This window comes from Rattus norvegicus, chromosome 10 (assembly GCF_036323735.1).
Source record: "Rattus norvegicus strain BN/NHsdMcwi chromosome 10, GRCr8, whole genome shotgun sequence".
Taxonomy (NCBI): Eukaryota; Metazoa; Chordata; class Mammalia; order Rodentia; family Muridae; genus Rattus; species Rattus norvegicus.
The window spans coordinates 60,829,778-60,857,434 of record NC_086028.1 but is presented as its reverse complement, the minus strand read 5'-3'; the positions used below and the strand labels follow the sequence as shown (position 1 = coordinate 60,857,434).

At 48.0% G+C, this 27,657-nt stretch overlaps 2 protein-coding genes across 4 annotated transcripts; both read right to left on the bottom strand.

Moving 5' to 3' along the window:
• Window positions 1–338: 338 nt before the first annotated feature.
• Window positions 339–4,119, bottom strand: Rilp (Rab interacting lysosomal protein). Of its 2 annotated transcripts, NM_001105811.1 has the most exons (8): window positions 3,602–3,878; window positions 3,435–3,522; window positions 3,234–3,340; window positions 2,957–3,142; window positions 2,346–2,491; window positions 1,888–2,010; window positions 1,362–1,445; window positions 720–1,002 (listed from the first exon to the last, which is right to left on the bottom strand). In NM_001105811.1, the coding sequence occupies exons 1-8, from the start codon at window positions 3,821–3,823 to the stop codon at window positions 858–860; spliced, it is 1,101 nt and encodes a 366-aa protein (NP_001099281.1). In that variant the 5' UTR covers window positions 3,824–3,878; the 3' UTR covers window positions 720–857. The 2 variants fall into 2 exon arrangements, with proteins under 2 accessions (XP_063124748.1, NP_001099281.1); XM_063268678.1 differs by lacking the exon at window positions 1,362–1,445 and having other exon boundaries at window positions 339–1,002; window positions 3,602–4,119.
• Window positions 4,120–4,547: 428 nt separating this feature from the next.
• On the bottom strand, window positions 4,548–27,657 carry Prpf8 (pre-mRNA processing factor 8). Of its 2 annotated transcripts, NM_001191590.1 has the most exons (43): window positions 27,588–27,657; window positions 27,286–27,396; window positions 26,639–26,807; window positions 25,280–25,444; window positions 24,957–25,175; window positions 24,632–24,844; window positions 24,392–24,517; window positions 24,207–24,312; window positions 23,464–23,654; window positions 22,996–23,115; window positions 22,722–22,911; window positions 22,494–22,613; window positions 22,251–22,385; window positions 21,793–21,922; window positions 21,344–21,540; window positions 20,876–21,082; window positions 20,594–20,757; window positions 20,325–20,451; window positions 20,022–20,214; window positions 19,355–19,542; window positions 18,942–19,180; window positions 18,594–18,740; window positions 18,204–18,414; window positions 17,487–17,603; window positions 13,285–13,532; window positions 12,997–13,176; window positions 12,678–12,813; window positions 12,394–12,563; window positions 12,108–12,237; window positions 11,862–12,008; window positions 11,471–11,631; window positions 10,626–10,817; window positions 9,991–10,228; window positions 9,732–9,860; window positions 8,326–8,439; window positions 8,079–8,252; window positions 7,641–7,834; window positions 6,338–6,577; window positions 6,098–6,239; window positions 5,586–5,726; window positions 5,336–5,475; window positions 5,024–5,226; window positions 4,548–4,859 (listed from the first exon to the last, which is right to left on the bottom strand). In NM_001191590.1, the coding sequence occupies exons 2-43, from the start codon at window positions 27,383–27,385 to the stop codon at window positions 4,705–4,707; spliced, it is 7,008 nt and encodes a 2,335-aa protein (NP_001178519.1). In that variant the 5' UTR covers window positions 27,386–27,396; window positions 27,588–27,657; the 3' UTR covers window positions 4,548–4,704. The 2 variants fall into 2 exon arrangements, with proteins under 2 accessions (NP_001178519.1, XP_006246954.1); XM_006246892.5 differs by lacking the exon at window positions 27,588–27,657 and having other exon boundaries at window positions 27,286–27,421.

Genomic DNA, 27,657 nt, shown 5'->3' with positions numbered 1-27,657 from the left:
TTTCCTGAGGAAGCCAGGATAGAGGGCGGGCTGCCATAAGGCACCTCCCTGAGAGGGCAGGCAGCTTAACACACAGAAATGAAAGGGAAAATAGAGCTAATGGTGAAAACTGAGTGAATTTAGCCAGGAGGAAGCCAAAAGACTGAAGTTTCAGGTTCCCTAAACCTTGAAGACAGGCAAAGGGATGGGCTGGGGGTAGGAGCCATAACCCCCAAATAAGGAGGTGTTCTTCATCCTCAGTGAGGGGCAGAGGTGACCTTCGAATGAAACATCACCATGCCTCTGCTCCTGGCAGGATTGGGAGGTAACATGGACCACCGACAGACAGAACAAGAGCATTTTCAGGGGTATTATGGGTATTTATTGCACTGGTCACCTGCCTAAGCCCCAGGGAAGCAGGCAGGCAGCCCTCTGTCACACAATGGGGAAAAGCAGAGCTCAGAGATACCTTTACCTATGGCTCTCTCTCTCTCTCTCTATTTTTTTTAAAGATTTATTTATTATATGTAAGTACACTGTAGCTGTCAGAACAGGGCATTGGATCCCATTACAGATGGTTGTGAGCCACCATGTGTTTGCTGGGATTTGAATTCAGGACCTCTGGAAGAACAGTCAGTGCTCTTAACCACTGAGCCATCTCTCCAGCCCCCTATCTCTGGCTCTTAAGTGTGGTACAGAGATGTCAAGAAAGGGAGACAGGCTGAAGTCCCATCATGCCTAGTACAGGTATGGGGGGTTGCAGGGCTCATCCTCATTTGAAGTCACACATCCATGCACAGTTAGCTGGAACCCAGAGTTAAGCCTCCTGCATAGCTGAAGCCCTCAGACCAAGATGTTCACCGAGAGCAGAGGACTAGTCAGGAGCTGGGGGCGGGAAGGTTGTCCACAGGTTGCAGGTAGGGTTGCGGTGGGGCCCCTTCTCCTTCCTGTGTCCTGCTGGGAGCTGTGTTGCTGGTCTCAGCTTCAGGGGCCTCAGTTTCCCCCTGATACCATAAGCCAAAGCTGGAAGGAAAGCCAAGAGAGGTACACTGAGATGTCAAGGATGCAGGCTGAGGGTCAAGAAAGGTGGAGAAGGGGGTTTGGAGGAAAGAGGACAGCACAGGTCATAGGGAAATGAAGGCATGTAGGGCAGAGAAGCAGGAGGGAAGACAGATCTTTTTTTTTTTCTTTTTTTTGGGGCTGGGGACCAAACCCAGGGCCTTGCGCGCTCGCTAGGCAAGCGCTCTACCGCTGAGCTAAATCCCCAACTCGGGAAGACAGATCTTAGAACAGCGTGAAAGGCAGTGGAGTGGAAAGGAAGAGTGGAGAAGAGCAAGGCAGGCCCCTCCTTCACCCTCCTCTAGTCCCCTCCTCCAACATACAAATTCTGGATTCTGGACCCAGGAACTAGGGGAACATCTTCCTTGTCATTAGAGAGCAGGAGCCACGAGCCATCCTCATCATCACTAGGATAAAGAAATGCAAGGGCTGTATATCAGGGCTTAAGGGATGCAACGAGTCCAACTTATGTGGAGCCTCCTGAAGGACTTTCAGGAGCATCGGGGGAGGATGGAGCGATTACAGAGGCCTTAGGACTGGAGAGGGGACACTGAGGGACATAAAGGACATTTTATAGCCTGGCAGACACTCGTCCCTCACAAGGCTGCACAGCTTCCTTTAGTAAAGAGATCCAGCCAAGGAAGGACACCTGAGCCTGGAGAAGCAGCATCGATAGTTTCTTCAGCACGATGCACAGGGCAAGTGGGAGCAGTGGGTTCCAGAGGACAGCACGGCAGCTGGACAGCAGGCTTAGTGAGGTGCAGGGCACGCCTAAGTTGCATCACTGGGCACAGCAGAACTGCAGCAGGCCAAGGGGCTCGTTCGATGGGCCCGGAGGCAGGATCTTACCTGCTCTCTGCTTCTTCAGGTGTCCCCAACATCTTGGCCTTGATCTTTCTCCTCTGTTTTTTGACTGCCACTTTCATGGCTTCAAGCAGAAGCCCAGGGACTCGGTGGTCTGTGAGCATCTCTCTAGAGAAGAGGGAAGAGAAGAAAGTGGGAACTCCAACAGGAGGTGTCAATCAAGCACCTGAGCTCTGCTCACTGTTTCCCCGGGAAACACGTGAAAGCTCTACACTGCCAACACCTCTGAACTGAGCTTAGATGGCCCCTCCTAAGGATAAAGCTTGATGCTTCAGCTCGGTGACCCCTGGTGCTGCCCTGTTTGAATGAGGTTCCAGAAAGGCAAGGACTATGGAAGTTACTTCTTCCCAGTTGCCTGAGCAAGACACTGGCAATTGTCACTGCTGATCTATAAATGGTCCGAAGAATAAGGTGGGGTGACCAGGAACAGGCTTGTTCCTCACCGCTGGAAATATGCCAACTCCTCCTTGAGCAAGAATACATTGGCTTTGAGCTCATTCCGCTCCTGAAGGATCTGCTCAACCTCTTCCCTGCTGAATCCACACTGGACAGCCTCTGGAGGGTTCCCTGACTGCTTCTGAGCATCCACCTGTGCAAGGACAGGAATAGTCAGAGAGCAGTCTCTCTTTTTTTTTTTTTTTAAAGATTTATTTATTCATTTATTATATATAAGTACACTGTAGCTGTCTTCAGACACACCAGAAGAGGGCATCGGGTCTCCTTACAGATGGTTGTGAGCCACCATGTGGTTGCTGGGAATTGAACTCAGGACCTCTGGAAGAGCAGTCGGGTGCTCCAGCCCGAGAGCAGTCTCTCTTAGCTCTCTCCTAAGTCCCAGCGTTCGCAATAATGTTAGAGGAAGTGTCTGCCAGGAAAACTTAGGGGACAAGGTTGCTGCTACATAGTTAGCAGACAACTGCTGTTGCTGCCTTCCGACTTCCTGGATACTTTCTATACCGCATGGCACACCCAGGCTGGGCATACCCAGGCTGGGTCACCAACTGCTGAATGCTGTGAGCTCTGGGATGTATTTTGACTCCGCTCCGGCTCTCACCGGGTCATCTGGGGTTGCCGCATCGGGCTCCAAGCTCTGTTCTTTGGCCAGCTGTTGGGAACGATCCCGAGCTGTCTGGCGCTCTCTCTCCCGGTCCCGCGCCGCCCTCAATTGGGTCTGCACTGCGGCCAGCTTGTGCCTCAGCTCAGAGTTGACCAGCAGGAGGCGCTGCAGCTGTTCCTGCAGCTGGGAGTGGAGCGAGAGAGTTAGGGGGCGGGACTCCGAAGGCCGCAGCGGCCCCACCCAACTCTGTGCTCCTGTCCGGCCCCGCCCTCACCGCTTCGGTCTCCTGGCTTCGGCGCAGCAGATCTCGGTTGTGTGCCCGAAGCTCATCCCGCTGTCTGTCTGTCACCTCCTTGAGCTGTCGGAGCAGCGCGCGCTCCTCTGAGGAAGGGGTGTTTTTAGCACCACCGGTCTCTGGGGTGCGCAGGCCCCGGCTGTCCCCAGCTCGCTCTACTCCAGCAGGGCTTGCACTCACCCTGCGGCTCGGAGCCTAGCTCCTGGCGGAGGCGCTGGTTCTCCTCACGCAGCCGCCGCAGTTCCACTTCAGCCTGCTGTGTGGACACCTGCAGTTGAGGGAGCCAGGGGTCTCAGGGTTAGGCCTGCCGGCTCCCGGGTGGGTAAAAGGAGGAGTCGGTAACTCACCCAGTCTGGAGCCGGCCCCACGGCGGCCTTTTCCAAGAGCTCCAGCGCCCGCACTACTAGTGGCACCAGCCCAGCTGCCGCATCGGGTCCGAAACGGCGTGCCAGTTCCTGTAGCTCAGTGCCCAGAGCCCCCGCTAGATGGTATACCAGCTCAGCGACTGACCCCGTGCCCACTAAAGAGGCCTGGCTGAGTAGCCCAGGCGCTGCCCTCCTGGGCTCCATTTTTCCCTCTCTTAAGGTCAAAAGCTACCCACACCCTCAACTGTTGCAGGAAAAAGCTTAACAGTTCCGGCCCAGGAAGTTTAGGGCCATAAGGGGCGGGGTAGAAGCAACGGAGAGGAACAAATAGGGGGAAAGGCCTTGGGGTAGGAGAATGCTCTGGGCTCTTGAGCCCTACAAGGTCACTGGATACAGGTCAGCCAACTTCCAGGCAGGTATCCAAGTTGAGGACTAGGGCTGTAAGTGGTCACTTTAGGCAAGCCCTCCCCATAGTGCCTGATCCAGGCTCCACCCCTGGACTTGGCTGCCAAGCACTTCAGAGAATTGAAAGACTGAACTGAAGGTCAGCAAGTAGCCTCTACTGGACTGCAGGGACAGTCACTTAAGTATGTTATCCCACCAGAAACCACACAAAGTTTACAAATGAACTAGGCAGGGCACTACACCTATAGAAGGACCACATAGTCCTATAAGAGATGTTGAAAATGGTAGTTTCCAAGTACTTTTACAGAGAAACTAACAAATATGCTCAAGGTAATAGGCCAGCCCAAAACTCAGTTCCCTCGAGTCTAGGGTATTTGTAGCCTCAAAGCCTCGAATGGAGAGGGCCTCAAGCCCTTGAAGGTAGGGCCCAGATTCTTGCTGTGAACTGCCCAAGCTAGTCCCCAATTCTTAAACTTATTTATACCCAGAATTTGACCTCATAATAGCAAGAAAACAAAAGCACTCCTATTTATAAAATTTATTAATTTGTTCAGGATTACAATGTATCAACAACACAAGCACAAAACACAAAGGGGCAGGCTGCTGAATGTCAGCAGCTTGTCTGTGGGAGGGCATTTGAGAGGCTCCAGCCTTGGAGAATCTGAAGCAGAAGCAAGTAACTAGGCATAGAGGTCCTCTCTGTCTGCGGAATAGACCTCACCCTCCTGCAGGAGGGCAAAGTTGAGGAAGTGGGAGGGCCTGTGGACCTCATGGTAGAACTCCTTGGGGTTTGCTAGCTGCAGCTCGTATTTCATGTTGGGGTCATGTCGAACACCTTATGGGAGGGGGAAAACATCGGATGTTAACAATGATCTGCCTGCCTCACCCAGCCTGAGCCCCTGGGCCATTTCCAAGGCAGTCATACCCCAGGAGCCACGCATGCTGGTCACCTGTCTCCACCCCACACTTCCTGGGCTACTGTCACACAAAACCACATACCCATAAAGTTGTAGTTCCAGGAGGACTGGGCAGGGACCATAAAGAAGCCGAGGAATCGGTCAGACAGGAGCATCTGAACCCTCTCATAGTGCGAAGGTAGGTAGCCTTTGGGGTTGTTGCCTTTGTCTGTGTTCTGCCGACCCCACTCATACCCGCTAGGGGTCAGCTTGTAGGCTGTCAGTGTGCAGGAACCTGGTGTGAAGCTGGGGGAGGGGGATAGGAGGGACAGGCTAAGCGTTCAAGTCACCACCAATCCAGGTACTGGTCTGCAGTGCCTGCCCTGTATTTTCACCCAAGGAGGCCCATACCCACCTGCAGGTGATGATAATAGTCTTCTCCCCATCCCAAGATGGGTTGTCAGCCATGATTTTGGCATGAGTAGTTACATCTTGGGGCGATAGCTGGGGGGATTCATTGGGTTGAGTGTGGATCCAACCTAAGGGTTCCATCTCCTGTAGGCAAAGAGTAATTAAAGAGATGTTCAACTTATCTGCAAACAAATGTCATCCATTAGGGTAACATGACAGTAAGTGCAATTCCCAGGCTCCACCACAGCACAAACCTTGAGGTACTCATGTTGAGGCAGCTGACTAGGCAGGTGCACAGTCTGGTGAGTGCCCCACTGTGGCACCATCACAATACAGCGGATCTCCTTCACCTGAGGGTTATCTGGAGGGCTCACCCCATATAGGTATCCTGCAATCTAGAAATAAGATCAGAAATTATTCTTTTTTTTTTTTTTTTTTTCGGAGCCGAGAACTGAACCCAGGGCCTTGCGCTTACTAGGCAAGTGCTCTACCACTGAGCTAAATCCCAACCCCATGTCAACTATATACATGTCTGAATACATTTGTTACTCTCTGCAATAAATTCTACCCCAGTAATATTTCCTCTTAATGGCCCTGGCTTTATGAAATGTTTTGATACCTCTTGCTTGTGCTGTCTTTTTCAAGTTATTCATTCATCCATGAATTCTGAAGTCAGCACCTCAAAGTTTTTGGACTATCAAGTGAATTTCAGGCACAGACTAAGTGGGCTCACACTGTGGTCCAGGTGTGGGCCATGGTTACTCACTTGGGCGCGCAGATCAGATATGCAGATGAACTTCTTCAGCACATTTTTGGGAAGAATGTACGTATAACCAGTCTCCTTGATGTCATCAGATGAAACATAAATGTGATTGGTCCGTAGATGCAGGTTGGCAGCAGAGATGGCCCTAAAGGACAGACAAGGCATGTCAGCACCGCAGCACAAGCATACCCAGCAACATCCACAGGCCTGTGCACCCCGCCACCTTCCTGCCCTCCACAGCACCTGACTCTCCATTCGGTCTTCGACGAGAAGGTCTGGGTCTCATAGTTGCTAGTGGTGGAGGTGATGATCTCATCGCCATGCTTGTTGACAGTTCGAGTCTGTGTAGCAGTGAGCTGGGACTGTTCCTTGGTCTGCTTCTCAATCTCAGCTATCTGCTGCCGCTGCTGCGATGGTGCAGAGATCTCCATTCCCAGGATGATGTCTCGAATTTCTGATTGTGTCAGCGATGCCACATTCACACTGTGGGGACACTGAGAGTTAAACAGGCCCCTCCTACTAGTCACTTTTGTCTTGATGGTAGAGTAGACTTGGGTAACAGGGTATACTCGGCCAAGATAATCCTCAAGTAACATTTCTTTTCTTTTTAACTTTTAAATGCATTTACTCTGGAGGAGGGGGACATATCACAGTGCAAGAGTAGAGGTCAAAAGACAACTTATAGAAGGTTTCTCTCTACCTTGTGGGTTTTAGGGATTGAACTTAGGTTCTGGGTAGCAAGCACCTTTATCCCTGAACCATCCTTTAACTGGCACTTCTGAGAAAAGCATGAAAGGAAGAGGCTGCGGCACCGTCAACTCCATGCATCCAAGCAGCAGGACAACAACACACACGTCCGTCCTCCCGCTGCTTCACACGTCCTCCTGCTGCTTCACACGTCCTCCTGCTGCTTCACACCTCTACTCTTACTTTCCCCCACAAAAATTGCCCTACACAGGACAACTCTCAAAAATGGAAACTGGAAACTCTCAAATCGGATGGAGTGAAACATACTGATAATCTAACAGTTACAAGGTTAAGGCAAGAAGGTTGTTGGGAGCTTAAGGCCAGCCTGGGATACAGAATGAAACCCTGTCTTAAAAACAAGAGAGGGGCTGGGGATTTAGCTCAGTGGTAGAGCGCTTACCTAGGAAGCGCAAGGCCCTGGGTTCAGTCCCCAGCTCCGGAAAAAAAAAAAAACAAGAAAAAAAAAAAAACAAGAGAAACGCAGACAGCAGAAACAAAAAAGAGAGTGAATCTTTTCAAAATGGTATCAGTGCCTTCACTGAGAACTGCATTTCTTTCTAAGTATCCAAGATGTTATTTTTCTTTTGAGACACGACCTTATGTAGCCTAGATTAACCTCTAACTCATGTAGTTAAAGATAACTTTGAATTCCTGAACCTCTTGCCTCTACCTACCAAGTTCTGGGATGACAGGCACACATTACCAAGCACAGGTAAAATATCTGAGACACTTGTAAGCCTAAATGTTTCCAAACTCCAGAACCTTGCCCTGGCTGCACTATGACACCTGCCCTACTCACTTGTTTTTCTTGCCATAGTCAGCCAAGATCAGATCCTTGAGCTGCACCTCCACCTTGATCCACTCCTCGTCAGTGAGCGTGGGCCAGATGTGGTGGGGTTCCGTAACGGTTGTCTTGTCTGGCTTCAGGATCACTTTTGCCCTATCGTTGTTCACATGCAAAGCACGCAGGATCAGGATGAGACGGGAGAAAGCCTGGGGAAACATGTGCAAAGTATGACTGTCAGCTTGGTGACAGTCCCCTCCTGTACCCTATCCTCAGGGGGAAGCCAGTGCTGTCCTCAATTTCTTATGGTGCCAACCTCCCAGCAAGAGTTCTTGCTCTTTGTATACACAGGTCAAGAATTTAAAAACGATCTCATCAAGTGACTTCTGGAGACCCCTGAGGCACACAGTAACTTCTCCTGACTAGAGAGACCTTCCTAAGGTGTCAAATTACCGTGTAGGATGAGATAGTCTTGAGCCAGTCATCATAGAGGTTGAAGAGAACCATCTGTGGTTCTGTGGCTTTAAGGATGAGATCCCCAAACTTCTCCACCTTGAGACAAGCCTGGAAGGGCAGCTGGAGCTCTGATCCTTTGATCACAATATTGGGGAAGTCCAGTAAGTGTACCTAAAGCAAAGCCCAAAGTCAGAGACACAGCCCAGAGGGCCTGAGTCTACCTTCTACTGTGTCCACCTCTCACCTCCAGGGGATCCAGCATCCCTTTCCGAGTGACAATAATCTGTTTAGGCTGTTCCTCCACAGGCAGAGATCGGATCAGGGCAGCCACTTCTTCAGCAGTCTTCCACTTGGCCAACTAATAGAAGAAAAAATCCAAAACAAACTGAGTTGACCTTCCTCAATTATCTAGAAAAAAAAAAAAATCTTGAAATAGACCGTTTCTATAATGACAAACATGAGTGCCAAACTTAGTAATCAGAAAAAGATGCCTACATGTTTAGTGATGAATTACAGTTTGAAACTGGCTCTCAGGTTAAGCTTGCTCTTATGGATGATGTGAGGATGTGGTTCCCACATCCACACCAGGCGGATTACAACTGCCTGTAGCTGTAGCCCCGGAGCTGATGCCCTCCCCACATACAGCTAAAATAAAATACTATTTAGTTTTTAGAGACATGATCTCACTCTGCAGTCCTGGCTGGCTTAGAACTCAGTATGCAGAAGGGGCTAGCTTCAAACTTGCAAAGATAAACCTACCTTTGCATTCCAACTGGTAGGATTAAAAGGCATGTACCACCATGCCCAGACTAATAACAGAATTTAAAAAATAATCTAAATAAAAGTTAAGACAACTAAAAGCTGCATATAGAAATGAGTCTTCCTGGCTAGAACTACGGTGAGCACAGTGAAAATGAGAGCTCTTCTAGAGACAGAAATACGGACAAAGCCTTGGAAGTGAGATGAGCGCTGGGACTTGGGGAAATTACAAGGGGACTTGTAATCATTACACTATACTTACTACAGATACAGAGATGAGACATGTGGCTGGGTAGGTACAGCCCAGTCAGGTAGCAAATGTCTAGGAAGCCACAGAGTGTGCATTCTCTTTATAAAGATGATGTTTAGTTGCTCTTTTAAGACAGAGAACAGAAGTGAGAGGCTTAGGATGTAGAAAGCCCAGCTCAGAGGTAATGAAGGCCTTCACATGCTGGACCTCCTCCCTGGGAACACTTCCCTGGGAGGCTGAGGAGCGGAGTCACTGAGTCAAGTGCTGTGGCCAGAGTGTGGATTCCCAGCACCCATTTATGTCAGCCACAGATGGGGCAGTTGAGGGGGAAGAGTGCCACTTGTAATTCTAACTCCCAAAGCAAAGCAAGCTGACAAGCTCTGCATTCAGCTCAAGTACTTCAGGGAGTAAATCACACAACACTATCGCCACCTCTTTTCTGACTGTGTGCAGCCATGGCTGGCCTTAAACCTATGGCAATCCTCTTCCCTCTGCTTCTTGAGTACTGAGATATTTGCTACCACACCCAGCAATACTTTCTCTCAATAGAGAAATAGGTATTTTTATCATGTTCCTTTGCCCCCTACCAAGAATGAGAGACAGCAAGGTTCTGTGGCTTCACTATCATTTAAACTGCGTACCTGACCCAAACGCTTCTGTCCAGCCCATACGGATGTGTGGATTATCTTGAGGAACAGCTGTCCTGTGCGTGGATTGAAGATGAAGATGGCCCCATTGATGGGTTTGGTTGTCAAGTTCCCCTCAAAGGTCTAAAGAACAGTTATATTGGTTAGCATGGCCTACATAATCACCCCGACTTTACCCAATGTGTGTACATGCTTGTCTTACTCTCTCATAGGCACTTGAAGCCTGCGTGCCCACACTGCATCCAAGGCTCACCTTGTGGATAGTTACTCTATAGACATTGGTGTCATCCACAAACCAGATAATCTGGTTCGAGAAGAGTTCACCATAGTTCTGAGAGGACAGGTAAGGCTCAGTGGGCTCAGATGAATACAGCTGCAATCCTTTGCGTATCCGTTCACGTAACACATACAAGGCAGGGTTTGCCTTCATGATCTTGGCCATGGCTTGCTGTATGAGAGGCTTGCTCCCCGGGAACCAGTTTCCATAGGCACTGTGAGGATGAAGGGAATCACAAGAACTTAAGCACAGGCCGAAAGCTCCAAGTACAACAAAGGGACAAAGAAAGTTGGCCAGGCTTATGCAAAAATCTGCTAACACATGTACATAGAGAAGAGTCAGTCAGTGACCCAGAAGAAAAAACCTCATCTTAGCCAAACAAACTAAAACTGGTGTAAAGACTAATGTGCAGGGAGGGCGTGGTGGCACACACCTTTAGCACCAGCACTCGGGAAGTTGAAGAGGGAGGATCTCTGTGAGCTTGGTGCCAGCCTGGTCTACATAGTTCTAGGACAGCTAAGGCTATATAATGAGATCCCACTTAAATAAATGAAACGAATACAGAAAGTGCAGGGCTAATGGCAAACCGATGCTTCTGAGCCCTAACTCACCTGTGTAGATTATAGGCCAGATCAATGGCAATGAGCACACCTGTGGGTGAAGGGTAGATACTCATGTTGTCTGTGGTGTAATCCAGGAACTTGGCCCGGGCATAGCGCTCAATATCATGGGAATCATAGTCCCCCCAGCGTAACTGGATGTCAATCCAATACTTCTGTGTGGTGGTGCTGTCCATCACATCCCTAAGGGTAGGGGAAAAAGTTCAGGTTTTCAGGAAACCACAGCATAACCACCATCTCAGACTCATGAGAACTCCCAACTGCACCTAAATCTCAAAATCATCCCTCCTCATTGTAGATCAGCAAGACCCCTAGCCGTTCAGTAATGGTGCTTGGCTTTAACCCCAGCACTTGTAAGGCAGAGTCAGGTGGATGGATCTCTGAATTCAAGGCCAGCCTGGTCTACAGGCCAAGTTCCAGGACGGGCAGGCTACATGGAGAAACTGTGTCTCAAACAGAAAAAAACAACAAAACAAACCACAAACAAACAAACAAACAAATCAGCAAGACCCCCCCCCCCCCCCCAGGAAACGGGTAGGTCTGACTGCTGATGGGTTACAAGGGCTAGCACTGCCTCCAAGTTTAAAAGAATGTCAACCAAAAGCTGGGAATGGTGCCCACTTTTGTACAGCGAGCATTTGGAGGGGCTGAGGCAATAGTATTATAAGGTTAAAGCCAGAATAACAAAACAAAAGAGGCAGGGCTAACTCTTTTAAGTTACATGCTTATCGGAGTTGGGGATTTAGCTCAGTGGTAGAGCGCTTGCCTAGGAAGCGCAAGGCCCTGGGTTCGGTCCCCAGCTCCGAAAAAAAAAAAAAAAAAAAAAAGTTACTTACTTAGAGTCTGCCAGCAGCGAGGGCCGGGAGACATTCCACTTATAGGAAGCAAAGAGCAGTATATCTGCACAGGAAGAGTTCATCTTGTAGGATTTTCGGGGATGGATTGTCTCCTTTTGTACTGTCTCAATTTCCAGGGCATCTAATTCCTGGTCGAAGACCTAGAAGTAAAGATGAGAAATCCACATACACTGAGAGCTGAGAGAATTTAGATGAGGCAACAGAGTCTAATCCTTGCCTGTCCAGGATAAATTTTCCCAAGCTGGCTATGCGTGGCAGTGCATAATCTAAGCCCTTGGGAAGCAGGTTAGGTAGCCAGCCTAAGGATCTCCAGGCCAAGGCCACACAGACGGATGTGACTGTGTGATGTCACCCCTCAGCGGCAGCTCACCTGACACAAGTCCATCACGATGCTCTCATGAATCTTTTGCCACAAGTGAGCTCGGAAGATCTGGATGAGAGAGATCTTCAGCGTGGGGATCTTGCCATGCATAAAGATTCCTGTCAGGTCCAGCTGCACCTGGAAGCCTACGTATACCTGCCAGGAAAGAGAGAGACCAGAGACCAGCTCTTAGGACAAAGATAAAGGCGTAAGAAACCCCTTTCCCCATCTCCCTTGTGGAAGAATCATACTCACATTGGCTCGATTGATTGTTGGGGACCACCAGAGAGTAAATCTACGATTAGGAATCTGGTTTAATCCTGATCGCTGAGCATTGGTCAGCTTCTTCCACTTCATGGATTCCTCAAACCCGCTGGCTTTCTCCCTGATGAACAGAGGAATTAAATGAGATGCTGCCCATCCCCCTCCCAGAGGTGCCTAACCCTCACTGGGCTAAGTAAGAAGCAGCAGGCTACCACAGCACAGAAGTGCTGAGCTCAGAGAGTTGTGACAGATCCCTGTAAGGAGGCAGAGTCCTTACCAGAACAGACCTTCCCAGGTTGGGAAGTAAGTGCCCTTGAAGAGAGTGTGTTCCAGAATGCCCTCCACACCGCCCAGTGCCTGGATCATGTCTGTGCGGTAGTTGTTGAGGTTCCAAAGCTTGCCATCATGCCGTTGATGTGTCCACCAAAAGGGGTTCTGCTTCAAAACCTAGAGAGTAACGCAAGTACAGTGAAGCCTCTGGGTGGCCACCACTCTCAGTGACAGGGATGCCAAAGCTATCCTGATGGGGAGAAAACTTGCTCCACTCTCCACTCTACACACCTGGTACTGCTTAAAGTCAGTTCGGACACGCCAGCCTTTATCATAAGCCAATGTGTGCCGATCTTTCTGGAAGAGGGTATTGATCCGGGGAATGCCCCGATCCCACGAGTCTTCTAAATCTTCTAAAGTCAAGCGTCTGCCAGAAAAAAAGAGTCAACATCTTTTCTCACAAAGAGCAAGCATTCAATATTCTTTGGCCAAGGATAAACAGAATCAGTCTTAACTCCTAAAAACATACTCTGCCCATGACCTCCACATAAGATTCAAAGTGTTGTGAGCCAACCCCCAGCTCTGACTGGCACACCCTCTGCATGCCCACCTGTTCTGAGCAATAGCCTCCTGTCGCTTGAGTGCATACTCAGCCCAGACCCGCTGGGAGTCAATGAATTCACTCTCCCATGGCTGTATGTAGCGGTACAAGTTGGGAATCAGTTGGTCTTCTTCATGACTCATTCCTGAACGAAAGTGTGTGATGCCCACATCTGTTTGCTTGGACCACCTGTTCAGAAAAATTGAGACAGGAAATAAAATTAAAGTCAAATGTAATCAAACACTCATTTCCCTCAGAGTTGAAATAATGAAATAATGAAGGTCAGTCACACTATACCTGAGGTCAGACTGGGGGATAAGGACATGGCCCATCGAGAGCATGCCAAGCCCACCCAGCTCCTTAGGGGTGTAGAATACAACAGGGGGGAACCGACTTGGCATCTTGGAGTTCAATCCAATCTTGATACGTGTCTGGATCTTGTTTTCACACTTCACCAGTAAGTCTAGGAGTTCCTGTGTATTCACCACAGCCTCTCGAAAGTATGTCATAAGGCCAATGAGAGCTGTATTCCACTTATTCACAATCTAAAGTTAGTGGAAAAGAGTAAATTTCACATGAGCAATGCAGGTCTTGCAGTTACTAGTTAGTTACTTACATCCCTAATGTAGGGGTTGGGGATTTAGCTTAGTGGTAGAGCGCTTGCCTAGCAAGTGCAAGGCCCTGGGTTTGATCCTCAGCTCCGGGAAAACAAACAAACAAACAAACAAACAAACAAATCCATATATCCCTAATGTAAGGATTAGTTTAAAATCATTAGTAATTACAGAAAATAAAAAAAATATAAGATACTACTTCACACCCACTAGGATAGAAACAAATGAGAGAGGGATGACTGAGTCACTCTGATGGCTCAGTGGGTAAGACTGTCACCAAACCTGAAGACTCGAGATTAATCCCCAGAACCCACATAGTGAAGGAAAGAGCCCACTTCTTCAAGTTTCTTCTCTAACCTCCACATGCACTCTGTGGTCTATACCCACCCAAACAAATGTAATACAAAGTACTTTTTAGTGCTGGGCATGGCAGTATGAGGCTTTAATCTCTATGAATTTCAGGCTAGCCAGTGATACATGGTAAGACCCTGTTAGTTATTTTAAATACAATATTCCTTTCAGAATAACATAAACTTGGGGTAGGGGCTGTCAGATCAAAGAAGGAAACAGCACTGCTGACTGCAGGAAGACAAAGAACTAATCAGGAAGGCAGCCTTTGACCTTACAAAGCAAACAGAGCTGTCAGTCAGACTACCTAAGGGGTACATAGCTGTTTTCCTGGACCTCATCGAGGTCTGTGTGTGCCAGTTAGGACCACGACTAAACAGAAGGGTCATATGTACTCTTGAGCTAAATGTGCCACACACACCTAAAGCAGAAGTGGTAACCCAGGTGGGAGTGACAGCATGATTCTAACAAAACTGGAGGAAAGGGAAACTGAGGACACTAAAGGCCACAGCAGTGACGGACACCTATAGTCTCAGCTATTTGGGAGGCTGAGGTCAATGGATCACTTGAGCCCAGGAGCTCAAAACCAGTCTGGGCAACACAGGGAAACTTTAATCTCAAAATATAGGTCAGTGGTAAAACAGCTGCCTGGCCGAGTTCAATCCCCAGTATAGCAAAAATAAACAGCTGAAAAGACAAATCAGGTCAGTGGAGTCGAGGGTTCTTCCTGCCAAATCAGAAGGACCTACCTTGCTTTAACCCTGGAAACCTGCATGGTAGGAGAAAATTGACTCCTGAAAGCTGTCCTTTGACGTCCACACATAGGTCGTGACGTGTATACTTGTGAGTACACAAGACAAATATAAATAAAAAAGAGGTAGAAAAGGAGCTTAATTGACCTTAGGGTTAATCACCTCCAGCCTCCTCGAGATTTTCTATTAACGGGGTGGAGGTGGAGGTGGTTTTTGGGGTCTTCTAGTGTAGCTATATATGATGTGTACACCTGTTAGTATCAGTGCACATATATACATATGTGTGGGAATGTGTACTTGTTAAGGCCTGTTATCAGTGTCAGATGGCTTATGCCTGTAATCCCAGTACTTTGGAGGCTAAGTCAGAAGGATCAAGAGTTCAGTGTCAGCCTCGATTATACATAAGGCTTATCTTAAGCAAGCAAACAAATGAACAAAAAGCAAAGGAGAAAAAGTAAACAAGTTCAAATCCAACATTATGCTCTTATCGTAATCTCTGATCTAATTAATAAAAGCTCTTTATAAAATAATATGGCTTACTGGACTACTGTACATATTATTTAATTTTCATAAAAGTTCTCTGAGCTAAGAACTATGGTTATCCTCACTTTATAGATAATCAAGTTGAGGGTGGAGGACCGCCCAAAGTCCTAAGATCATGCACATCTAACCATAATTGTGAAGTTCCCCCCTCAGCTCTCATCACTCCTCCATAAGGCTCTGAGCAAGGCTGAGACAGGAGGATTGCTTGAGCTCACAGGCTTTTAGAGCTGCAGGCTCCAGAAGAGACCATGCCTCAAAGAATCGGAAGAGGGCTATGGAACTGCACAACACTCCACCCCCACCCTGTCTCTCTGTCTCTTCACACACACATACACACACCTTGTTAAATGAAGGGACAGCAGGAAGGGGGCATGAAAGAGGTTAATATGATTATAATGCATTGTATACAAGTAAATTATACAAAAAAACCAAAGAAAGAAAAGAAAGTGAATAAAAGGGGTTGGGGATTTAGCTCAGTGGTAGAGCGCTTGCCTAACAAGCGTAAGGCCCTGGGTTCGGTCCTCAGCTCAAAAAAAAAAAAAAAAAAAAAAAAAAAAAGTGAATAAAAGTAAAAACTCCCAAAATAGAACAAAAAGCCCTGTCCTGATGTGCAGCTCCCTCTGAAAAAGGGAGATTCTAACGCACCTACTCCAGTTCTGGCAAACCATCTGGCCTGCATCCCAGCACTGAAATAGCTCTAAGGTCACCAATGACGTCCTAACTGCCAATGTCACTGGCTCCCATTCAGTCTTATCTACTAAACTGTTCAGGCAACTGAGGCTGTTAAATACCTGCTCGGTTCTGGTCAGTGCACCTCAGAGCTTCCTTCCCATCACCCTTATCTTATCTGTCTTTTCTCCTCTCTCCACTCTTCCAGACAGTCTCACTCATCCTTAAGCTTTCAACCTTCACCCCAGAATCAGAAAACTGCCTGGTGGTGGAGATGCACGCTTGTAATCCTAGCACTTGGCTGGCAGAGGCAGGTGGATCTCTGTGAGTCTGAGGGCAGCCTGTTCTACAGAGCAAGTTCCTGGACAGCCAAGGCTGCATGAAGAGAAACTATGCCTTGGAAAAAAATTATAAAATTAAAGAAGAGAATGCCGGGGTTGGGGATTTAGCTCAGCGGTAGAGCGCTTGCCTATCGAGCGCAAGGCCCTGGGTTCTGTCCCGAGCTCTGGAAAAAAAAAAAAAAAAAGAAAAAAAAGAAAAAGAAGAGAATGCCTTATACTTTTATATTTGCTAAAATTCTTTTTTCCAGGGATCTAGAAAAATTCCAACTCCACAATTTACTACAATAAACCTTAAACTTTTTTTTTTAAAGATTTACACGAGTACACTGTTGCTATCTTCAGATACACCAGAAGAGGGCATCAGATCCCATTACAGATGGTTGTGAGCCACCATGTGGTTGCTGGGACTTGAACTCAAGACCTCTGGAAGAGCAGTCAGTGCTCTTAACCGCTGAGCCATCAACCTTAAACTTCTTATAGCTATGCAAGTACCGTACTAATTAAGTACCTTTCCACACCTCTGCTAAAGCTGAACGCCTTCACCTTGTTTCTTGTAGAAGTCTTTCTACTTCCACTCAGACAGGATCTGAACTCATGAACTCTAGTATTCTCGGATAATGCAATGACTCCATAAACATCACATATTAGTGGTTCTTATATCATGTACCTCTCTCTCAAAGGGAAAGGGCTCTACTTTGCAACTGGTATCTAGTATGTGCAAAATACCTACAGCACAGAAGTTATCTTAGGAGAAGTGAATTCCTAAGAGCCACATTTAAAAAGTTTTCATCATGGGAGATCTGGCCTTGCAAGACCCTAAACATACAAATCTCCAGCTGTCTTAAGTGGGCCCCAGGAACAACCTAAGGAAAAATAAATGCAAACAAAAGACCCTGCATTTTATGCTACTCCCTAAAATATAGGCTGTTTGACTTAGCTAACAAGCCAAGGGAAAATGCAAAATAGATACTTTTGTTCAAATTATAGACTCCACTTTTGCTCTGATTTAAAAAATCATCAAAACCCCACAGATACAGCCTATTAAATTCTTGCAGGGAATCCTCAGAAATAAACCCCAATAGATCTAACATTCTAAGTTGCCATCCCAAAATAATACATGGAGATTAGAATATTAGGCAAAATTGGGAAAGTGGGAATCCAAACCAGGAAGGAGCTGAAGGGATGCCAAGACACAGGGGCTGGCAGGGAAACGAAGGTTTATGCCCACATACCTTGGTGAAAGTGGTAGAGCCAGAGGCCATCAGAATCTGCCGCACGCGGTTATGGAAGCGCTGCATTGACTCATCGTCCACACGCAGGAAACACTGAGCCGTCCGCTCCTTAGTAACCTAAACCGCAAAGCCAGTTTTAACTTGTCCCAGAGACTTCCAGAGGGGCTGGTGAGATGGCTCAGAGCAGGCGAAGGTGCTTGTTACCAAGTCTTAGTTCCTTACTTCAATCCCCAGAACCCACATAGTAGAACAGACTACAAGCTGCCCTCTGGCCTCCACACAAATGCCATGGCATAAATGAACATGAAAAATCAGACATGGCAGAGTGTGCATTTAATCTCAGTACTCGGGAAGCAGCAGAGGTGGGGGTAGACCTTGGTAAATTCAAAGCTAAGCTGACTAGCCAGAGCTACACAGTGAGACCCGGCCTCAAAAAAAGGAAAAATAAAGGAGTAGGCCATGATGGTACACGCCTTTAATCCTCACACTTCTTGGAAGACAGAGGCAGGCTGATCGCTGAGACAATCAGGGCCAGGCTGGTCTACAAAGTGAACTCCAGACCAGCCAGGCTTACAGAGAAACAATGTTTAATCAAGCAAAGATTAACTGCGACTACACCCAACTCACTAGGATGATAATGAAAAGCTATGGCCATTCTTCACCCCACTGAGTCCAGAGTTCCAGGGGTGGTGAAGTGATGCCCTTCCTAGAATATACCTCATTCTGTAGATTCCAGACCCCGTCCTTGTGGGTGAACTCTTCATAGCTGGTACGGCACTTAGGTAGGATGCGGCACTCAAAGCCACACATGTTGAACAGCAGGTTGGGGTTGTCTTTACTGTACACAGACACAAAGCTATTCTCCCACTGTACTGTAGTCACCGATCGTGGCAGCCGGTTTTTGATGTCCCAGAACACTGCCCGACCCCTATCCACAGAGAACAGAGGCATTTCAGTCTGTTGAAGACACTTGCATCCAAAGACCAGGTAGATGATACCCCAACAGGTTTATATTCCTCCTACCAAGACACAACCTCAATCCTCCCTAATTTCTGGGTCCCTAGGACTAACATCCTTGTAATTCCCACAAACCCAACTGAAACTCACAAGTTGACATCATGCTTCATGAGACGCATACGGGCATCTCGGGGCCAGCATTTCTTATTATTGTAGCCAACAATGTTTTCATTATTGGGGTCTGGATGTTCTGTCAGGTAACGCTGGATCAGATCCCGAGCCTCATCTGCTGTGAACCTACATTAAGACAAGATATATAGTTGAAGTCCAAATATACTAGGACCCTTCGAGAACGCCAGCTCCACAGTGAGGACTCTATGCAACTGAAGGCTTCGTTTCACTTTATAGCCCAAAAGCAGTCAACTAAGCTATAAGAGCCACATTACAGGCAGAACATAGCTCCCTCCCCTGTTGGTTAAAGGAGCTATGCATCATTACCTGAAGAAAATATGGATGCGATCAATGTATCTACAGAAGAGTCGGATTGGGTGTGCAGCCTCGGTGGCTATGTCCTGAAAACTGAGAAAGTCATTTGGCATCTGCGGAGGCCCAGCCATCTCACTGGCCCGGTGCAATCCCAATACAAGCAAATCCATCACCAAACCATAGTACTGTACAATGAATGAGGCAAACTGCAGGCCTCTGATGATTCCATATGAATTTGTATGGTTCATGTCCTAGAAATGAAAAAGGAAAAAAAAAAAAAAAACACAACTCTTAGCTATGGCTATGGTTGGCTGTGTTCCAAGCACTTCAGGGTTCAATCTTCTCCATTCTCCCTTAGCAAATCCTAACTCAATGGGCCAGATGATCCCTTAACACATCTCTTTGCTCCTGGCTCCAGGACAGACCTTATAGTTGATGACTACATTGTTCTTGGCTGTCATGTAGTCAGCTATGTTGTGGTCCACAATGAGTCGCAGCAGCCTGTTGAGCAGGGTCAGGTCAATCTTCTCATACATCTTCTCAAACCGAGACTCCAGCATGACATTGCACTCACCCTCACTCGTCTCCCACACATCCTGCAGGTTATTGATGCCTAAAAAAGCAAAATGTCGGAGCTATGGCATATTACTAACACCTTTTCAGGACTAGTAACCTCAGCAGCTCTCTACACATTCCAAAACTCTCTACCGTCCGTCCATCCATCCATCCATCCACCCACCCACCCACCCACCCACCCACCCATCCATCCATCCTGGTTGCTCTAAGTGTAAGCTTTGCTCAACATCAGTGGTATTCACGCTTCCTTTTTCTTTTGGTTTAGTAGACAGGGTCTCTCTGTGTAGACATGGATGCCCTGGAACTTGCTCTGTAGACCAGGGGGTCCTCAAACCCAGAGATCTGCTGCTGCTGCCTCTGCCTCCTGAACTCGGGATTAAAGGCACATGGGACTACCACCTGGCAGTACTAGTCACTCTTATGTAATAAAATGGACCATGCAGCCTAGGCCTGAATTTTCATACAGAACTCAATTCACCTCCTTTCTCTGCAGAGGGTAACTCCAGAAATTTTTACCTTGGCACCACTTGTAAACAAGCAGTGGAGGGGGTTCTGTGTCAGCAGGCTTGATCCAGGGCGGGAAAAGACGGCGTTTATCTGCTTCATACCACAGGTACTGGTCCAGGTAAGCATCAGTTATTTTCTCCAGTGGTTCCACATCATACACTGGCACAAGGTGGCTATAGAGATCCATAAACTCAATGCCCACCTAGAGGAGGAAGAGCCTGGCTCACATCAACTCATCCAAGCCAATGCGGCACTCACTGCCAAGAATAAGTAGCACAGGCCAAAAGAAAACTTAGGGAGTATTTCACTCACTTCCTTAAAGGCTCTCTGCGTGAGGAGGTGACGCTTGATGCGGGACAAAGCCTCATGGGGGTTGTCATAGGCTTGTTCAATCAGACCCAGCTCCTCCCTCTGAGACTGGTTTAACCTAGACTTCACACTAACAAAGCAAAAAGAAAGGTGTATGAGAAAACCCAAGAAGATGCTAAACCAGAAGGAAATATACCTTCCTGTGAACTCGGACCATGATGCCACTCTCTCTCTGCTATCCTCCCAACAGGAACCCTCCAGCCACTCCTTACCTATAAGCTTCCTTGAGTCGCTCCAGAGCCAAGATAAGCAACTTGGTGTCATGCTTGTAGGAGAGTGGGGGGAACGGGATAGGAGAGAACCTACGGCTTTCCAGCCAGTGCACAGTGGTAGTATACACTGCCACTGCTTCCTCTGCTGTGATGTAAGGCCCGTCCTGGAAGGTGAACATCACGTTATCCCCCACTATTGTCCAAACTCAGGCAAAGCATCATCTTCACTCTGCAGCCCACCTTGCCACCCAGCCCCCACACACCCAGTCTAGCTGGCCCAACCTTCAGGTAATTGTGCTGCCGCTCCTGTTCTGCCTTCAGATACAGGCGGGTGAGGCGGCCCAGGTTCTTTTTGCAAACAGTCTTGTCTACAGTAGCCCCACGGCGAATCCGTTCACGGTTGTAGTGGGCAGTATTGGTCCACCAATCAGCCTTGGCCTTAACGTACCGAAGAATCATATTCTCTATAGGCGTTGGCAGTCCTGGGACCTGCAGGTACAAACACGATGAAAAAAGGTAGTAAGAACCAAGCACAGTGCTCCACACCTGCACCCGGCATAAAGCCGGAGGCGGATCGATCCCCTCAGTCTGAGAGCAGCCTGGCCTGCACAGACTTACAGGTCAGCCAGGACAACACAGTGAGACTGTCTCAAGGAGGGTAGGGGATAACAGAAGGTGAACAGCCCTCTGAGGATGTGGCAATCCTAACATCAGAAGGATGAAAGGAAATGGAGATGGAGGAAAGCCTACCTTCCATGGAATGTTGGCCTTCCAGCAGCGCCAGGCCTCACTGAGGTGCTGCAGAATTGTTCGGGCCTTGTTCTGTTTGATGCCTTCAGGCATCATGTCCAGAATATCATGCATCACAGCTGCCCTAAGCTCAAGGTCAAAATGGGACTCTACTCGTTGCTTTGTTACTGTCTTTGCCACCCCCTTTGAGTGACGGCCTAGAAGTGAAGGGACAGCCCAGAGATGAAATCAATAAATAGTAGCACGTTCCCATATGATCCACACATACAAAAAGACAAGCCACCTCAGATAGTCACAAACATACAAACACATGATGGCTCAAAGTCCTAGCGAGCATCCCAAGAGCCAGAATAGTAGGACAGACTCATTTAAAACAGACTCAGGATCGATGACAAACACAAAGACACAGAACTTGAGGCACACAAGCATGGATAAAGAAAACCACTTACCTTCAAACTGTCGGGCCAGAAGGTTGCCTAGCCATCGTTCTAGCAAAGGGGTAATTCCACGCATAAAAAATAGCCAGACCCGCCAGCCAGCAGCCCAGAAACCACAGCCAGGGCCTTTCCCCACAGGACCCTACAGTCAAGTAGAAACCAAGAACATAAATGGACAATTCCTTTAAAAAGAAAAATGACAGGAAGGAAACTGGATAGAAGAAGGCAGAACATGTATCAGGTTGCCATGGAGATAGGGTAAACGCTATCTGAGTCCTCCCGGTCTAGAATAGGGACGCAGATAGGGAGGCTCCTGCATGGATTCAGCGGTAAGTGAAGTGCTAAGATTCATTCATGGAGTATAGTAATGACATATTCAAGAGTCTCTCCAAGGAGATCCTAGGAAAGAGCTCTAACTGCAAAGAAAAAGCAAGAGTATGTGAAGGCTGGCACTGAGGGCAGGGTCTCACCGTGTTGAAGCGGTAATAGATGAGATGTTTCAAGTCCTTGCACATGCGGATCTGCCGCATCAGCTTATATTTGTATCGATACATGCCTGTCAACTGTCCCACGTGGGCAAATATATACTGCAATCCATCTGCCAGCTGCAATAAAGTCACCCGTTAGCCTTAGAGCCGGAGCCAGCTCCAGAGCCAGCACAGGCTTCGCCCCATCTCTCCATCCAGGCAGGGGTCCAGGCAACATGGCCTCACCTGGAAGGCATCTACATTGCCCAAGCGATACTGCACATGACTATCCACAACCAGCTTAGTCAAACGCAGTACTTCCCGACACAGATGGAAAGCATTCCCAAAGCGAGATTTTTTTCTTTCCTGAAAAGTCCAAGAACACAAGGAATATTAATGAGAGTGGCCACAGAAGGTATCCCACAGTGCCATCCATCTTAAGCACGTCAGAGCCATGAGGTCCCAGACAGGCACCTTGGTGGTGAGCGTCTTGACAGGCTTCAGGTTGAAGTTATAGTCCAAATGCAGATAGTTGAGGTTCTTACGGTGAATGAGAAGGTTAAGCATGTTGTAGCCCTGGCGGCAAACCTGCAGCCCGACCTCCACCCAGTCCAGCTTGGTAGACTGAAAGAATTTGGTAGCTTTGAAAGAGCGAAACAGATACCTGGGTAAAAATAAAGAAGAAACTTAAAGTGACATACTGACATTTTTGGAACACAAGGTGTAGCAGGGGCCTTCAGCACCTTACCTCTTCTTCTGCGCTTTGGGAGGCCGATGTTTGAGGGCATTCAGCACATAATACTTAAGCAGCTTCTGATAGGAGACTCGAACTTTCACAGGTTGCCCAGCAGGACAGTGCTCCCGATACCTGGTTAAATAAGCCCATCAGAGCCTTGCCCACCCATCCTCCAGACACTCTGCAAAGGCTGCATACTTATCCAGCCTTTCCTCTTATACTGCACACCACCCAGCCTCTCTCCTATACTGTACACCACCCGGCCTCTCTCCTATACTGTACACCACCCAGCCTCTCTCCTATACTGTACACCACCCAGCCTCTCTCCTATACTGTACACCACCCGGCCTCTCTCCTATACTGTACACCACCCAGCCTCTCTCCTATACTGTACACCACCCAGCCTCTCTCCTATACTGTACACCACACAGCCTTTTCTCCTGTACTGTACATCTACTACCCCTTAAGGAGAAACCTCACCAGTTCTTGACAAGGGGAATGTCGAGGGCCCGGCGGGTACGACCAGAGCGTAGGTTGAAGGGCCGTGGTGCCCAGAGCAGTGCGATGCCATTGGCTGTATTGTCTGTATAGAGAGGTGTATCCTTCAGGAAGGGCTCCACAAACTCTGGGAGCTCAAACTCCTCATCATCATCAGGTAGTGGCTCTTGGCTCTGAAAAAGAAGTCCTCAAGGGTTCATTTCCCACTCACTGAGCGCAAAGCTGAGATGAGCAGAAAACTCTCGGGATCAAGCATAATGTCTACACATGCCATGAAATGGATGCCTGTAAAAGAAGCCTAAAGAGCTAGACAAAGGAGCCAAGGGAGTAGAGACGAGAGCCAAGCAGGAAGTCAACCCACCTGCTTACCACCCAAAGCCTCCCAAAGGAGCTCCAGCACCATACTACAGAAGTACCCACTGCAATCAGTTCCTGTCAAAACTCCTGAGCTTGAGGAAGGAGCCCTGAAACCCCAGTATGTAGAAGGAAGCTAAGACAGAAAGACTGAATGAGCAAGACCAACCTGAAACTACACAGTAAATGATTTAGGCTAACCTACACTACACAGTAAATTTAGGCTAACCTACACTACATGTCCAAAAAGAAAAAAGTGGGGCATAGGCTGCTGAGTAGCAGAAAACTTGCCTAGCATGGATAAGACCCCAAGCTCAATCTCCAAGACTCTCATTCCTCGCTACCCTCCAGAGCATGTGATTTCCTCTTACCTTGACTGAGTGTCTATGGGAGATTGGGTTAATCAGAGGATCAAAGTAGAAAGCTGGCAGATCAGGATCCTCAGTCTTGATGAACACAACGTTAGGAGTGTGGTACCTATAACAAAAAGAGTCAGCCAACTTGTTCTTGTGTTCTGGCCTTCCCCTTTCTAACTGCTGTGTTCTGAGCATCTTACCAGGTCAGGTGGACATGGTGTGGGAGGTTGTTATAGAGGTACGGAAAAGCAATCTTGTACTCAGTACGAATAGGCTGACGGATGATGATCTTGTTAATATCATTGAATTCATTCCAGTCTTCATCCCTACAACACAAAGTCAAGTGAGTAGTCTAGTTCCATTGTTATACAGGATCTTAAGGTAAACTTTAAATTTTAACACACACGAGGTACCTAAAAATTGATACTTTCTCAACTTACTGTAGGTTGATGTCTCGAACAAGAGGTTCAAATTTGGGTCCCCCAGGAATGGCCATGTTGAGTGCCTTAGAGGTAAAGAAGGCCTTTAGATCAAAGAGATAAAAGTAGTTGTCATCTACCAAGTCAGTCAGAAGCTGGTTGGCCAGTCGGTAGAGAGTGGACATCATAGGCAATGTGAACTGCCAGCGTTGGTAGGTGGAACCATTAACATACCTAGGGAAAAGATGGAGGGCCCACATCAGGTAGGCATTGAGCCAAGCCTCTTACCTACGGCCTTCCCACAGCTCCTGTTTCCAGAACTCTCACAGAAATTAGTTCCACTCACTTCCTACTATCTCTCAATGGCTGGTGGTCATAGAACCAGTCCAACACAGGGGCATCCTCCTCAGGGTCCAGCTCTAGCTGAATGGCTTCCAGTGGCTCGACATCTAAGATGTTGTCAGCATAATCCAGGGGCGGCTCCTCATCATCAAAAGGGGGAAAACGCATCCTCTTGAAATGCCTCCTGTCTCTTTTTTCTCTACGCATCATGATCCACATTGACCTATAAGGCAAGAGCATCATGCCCACTGATCTCAACTGCCAATACTTCCGCCCCCACAACACCCCACCAGATGCCACCTCCCCCCACACTTCAGCCCTTCTCACCCCCACTGGGAGATGTAAACTGGCTCAATAACCCAGGGAATCTCGTTAACGAAGGAAATGGCTCCAGTGATGTGGTACAGCACAGGCACATCCCGGATCTGCTCCCAAGGCATGGGCATGTTCTCTAGGAGCTTGAGAACTGCGTGAGGCATGTACTTGAGAGCTCTGCAACACAAGGAGGAGAAACAATTAGAAACAACTAAGTGTTCATCATTTGTCCCTTGCTGACAAGCCATAAAGTTATCACGTGTTCCATACAAAATGCTGCCTTATATTCCAAAGCCCCAAATTAGGACGCAGATCCTACATGACTTCCAGTATGGCCTCCTCATCTCCATCTAACACCACTCTCCCTTTTAAATGTCTTAGTTCCACAATAGTGGGAATCAGCCTGTATAAACCAACACCTGTCCCTTTGAAAGCAACTTCCTTCTGCCCTTCCTGTAAATACCAGCACATTCATGGCTCTACACAGTGACCATTTGTCTCTCATTTACCATGCCACTAAACTTAAACTCCTAAAAGGAAAGGTCTATCCATTGAGGACCAAAAGCAAGTTTCAATAATAATAATGATGATGATGATGATGATGATGATGTTTGTTGTTGTCTGAGACAGGGTCTTACTATATAGCCCTAGCTGGCCTGAAACTCAGTCTAGAACAGAAGATTCATTCTCCTGTCTCTGTCTCCCGTGCACAGAGACTAAATGCCTGGCCACCAATCTGGCTCTTGTTGTTGTTTTTAATGGAGCATTCCACGGAGCAGCTTGAGCTGGCCTCAAGCCTGTGACAGTCCTGCTCCTGCAGCTCCAGTGCCGACATTACGTCCAAACACTACCACACTGGTTACCAATTACTGCTGCAGAAGTAGTAAGAGAGACTCCAGGAATTAAACATCCTAAACTCCCAAATGCTAGTGACCAAAAAGCATCCAGAGTGTGTCATATCTTGAGCTTCAAACAGTTCAACAATAATAGTATTTAACAATGACATCAGCAGGACAAAACAAAGCAAAAATAAGTAGAAGACTTGGCAATTATCACCGAATCCCAGTGGTCCTGGCTTTACTTCTACAAACATCCTATGTAAAGTCTACAGCCATGTTCCATGCTGGACATGATGGTCTCTGCCTTTAATCCCAGCTCTTAGGAGGCAGAGGCATGGGGATCCCTGTGGATTCTAGAGCAGCATGGTCAACAGAGCTAATTCCAGGGCAGAAAGGCCCACACAAGGAAACTGTGTCTCAGTTAAAAAGTCATGTTCCAAACCATAGTCCCTCTATCCAACACTGTCAATGAAGGGGCCGAAAAAGGAAAGAAGCCAAACTCCATATGAAATTATCCTGGGATGTTACTTACCCCAAATAGACCCTTTTGTCATGACGGAACTTCCTGTTGGTCATGTCTCCATGGTCTCGAATGATTTTCCTGACATGTTCTGGGGGCATGTCTTCCTTCTGAGCATCCACAAACCCGAATTTCCGCTTCTCTGCATAGCGCTTGGCCTGCAACTGCTGCCATTTTCGAGCTATAAAAGCATCTCAGTTAAAAGGGCTGCCCACATTCACCCTAATTATCCCCCAACTCTTGCCCCTGGGGTAGCCCTCAGCATGCTGTGAAGAGGAGAACTACTCACTGATAAGTATACTGCCATTTTACTACCCCAAAACACCTGACATTTTTGCTATTGATGTTTAGGGAAGGGTTGCTGTCTAATCCCTTCAGAGTAATGCAATCCCTATAAAGGAACAGCTTTTGTCACCATTGACGCATCACACACACACACAATACACACGCGCACACACACACACACACACACGCACGCACGCACGCACGTTAGCTTCCTGCAAATAACAGACGCTTCCAAACCTTCAATGATTTAAACACATTTTAAAACGTGTAAATACTGCTAATAAGTACACCCCTGATGACCTGCCTACAGAGGGAAGAAATGAAATCCGCCTGCACGTTCGAGCCCGCGCGCGCCGTTCCCGTTCGCCTCTCACCTTTCTCCTGCAGCTTCTCCTCTGACATGTAATCCGGCAGCGGGGCTAGAGGGCCGGGCACCGGGTTACCCGGCCCTCTGTAAGGAAACACTCCGGCCATGCCGGGAGAATCTGGGATGGAGAGGCAAGCCAATACGAATCAGCTAGGCCCGGGCCCAGAAGAGAAAGATGGAACACGTCCGGCGTGCCCTGGCCTGCACCCTAGCCGGGCTGAGAGCTCGCGACCCGGGCCTGGCGCAGCTTCTCGGCCGCTCGGCCCACTCGACAGCCTTGCAGCCCAGCCTCAGACGCCCGCCACCCACCTGTCGTCCCTCACTTAGGTAGCGGCAGGGCTCGCAGAGCAATGGCGGAAAGACGACGTCCGCTCCGCGT

Excerpts from the sequence above, each read along its gene's own strand:
- Rilp (NM_001105811.1), bottom strand. The coding sequence starts at position 3,823 with ATGGAGCCCAGGAGGGCAGCGCCTGGGCTACTCAGCCAGGCCTCTTTA. Across the intron at positions 3,143-3,233 it reads GAAGCCAGGAGACCGAAGCG|CTGCAGGAACAGCTGCAGCG; the intron begins GTGAGGGCGGGG and ends CTCCACTCCCAG. Across the intron at positions 1,003-1,361 it reads GGGTCCAGAATCCAGAATTT|CTTTGGCTTATGGTATCAGG; the intron begins GTATGTTGGAGG and ends CTTTCCTTCCAG.
- Prpf8 (NM_001191590.1), bottom strand. The coding sequence starts at position 27,385 with ATGGCCGGAGTGTTTCCTTACAGAGGGCCGGGTAACCCGGTGCCCGGC. Across the intron at positions 10,229-10,625 it reads CTGGCCTATAATCTACACAG|TGCCTATGGAAACTGGTTCC; the intron begins GTGAGTTAGGGC and ends TCATCCTCACAG. Across the intron at positions 4,860-5,023 it reads CTGGAACTACAACTTTATGG|GTGTTCGACATGACCCCAAC; the intron begins GTATGTGGTTTT and ends CCCTCCCATAAG.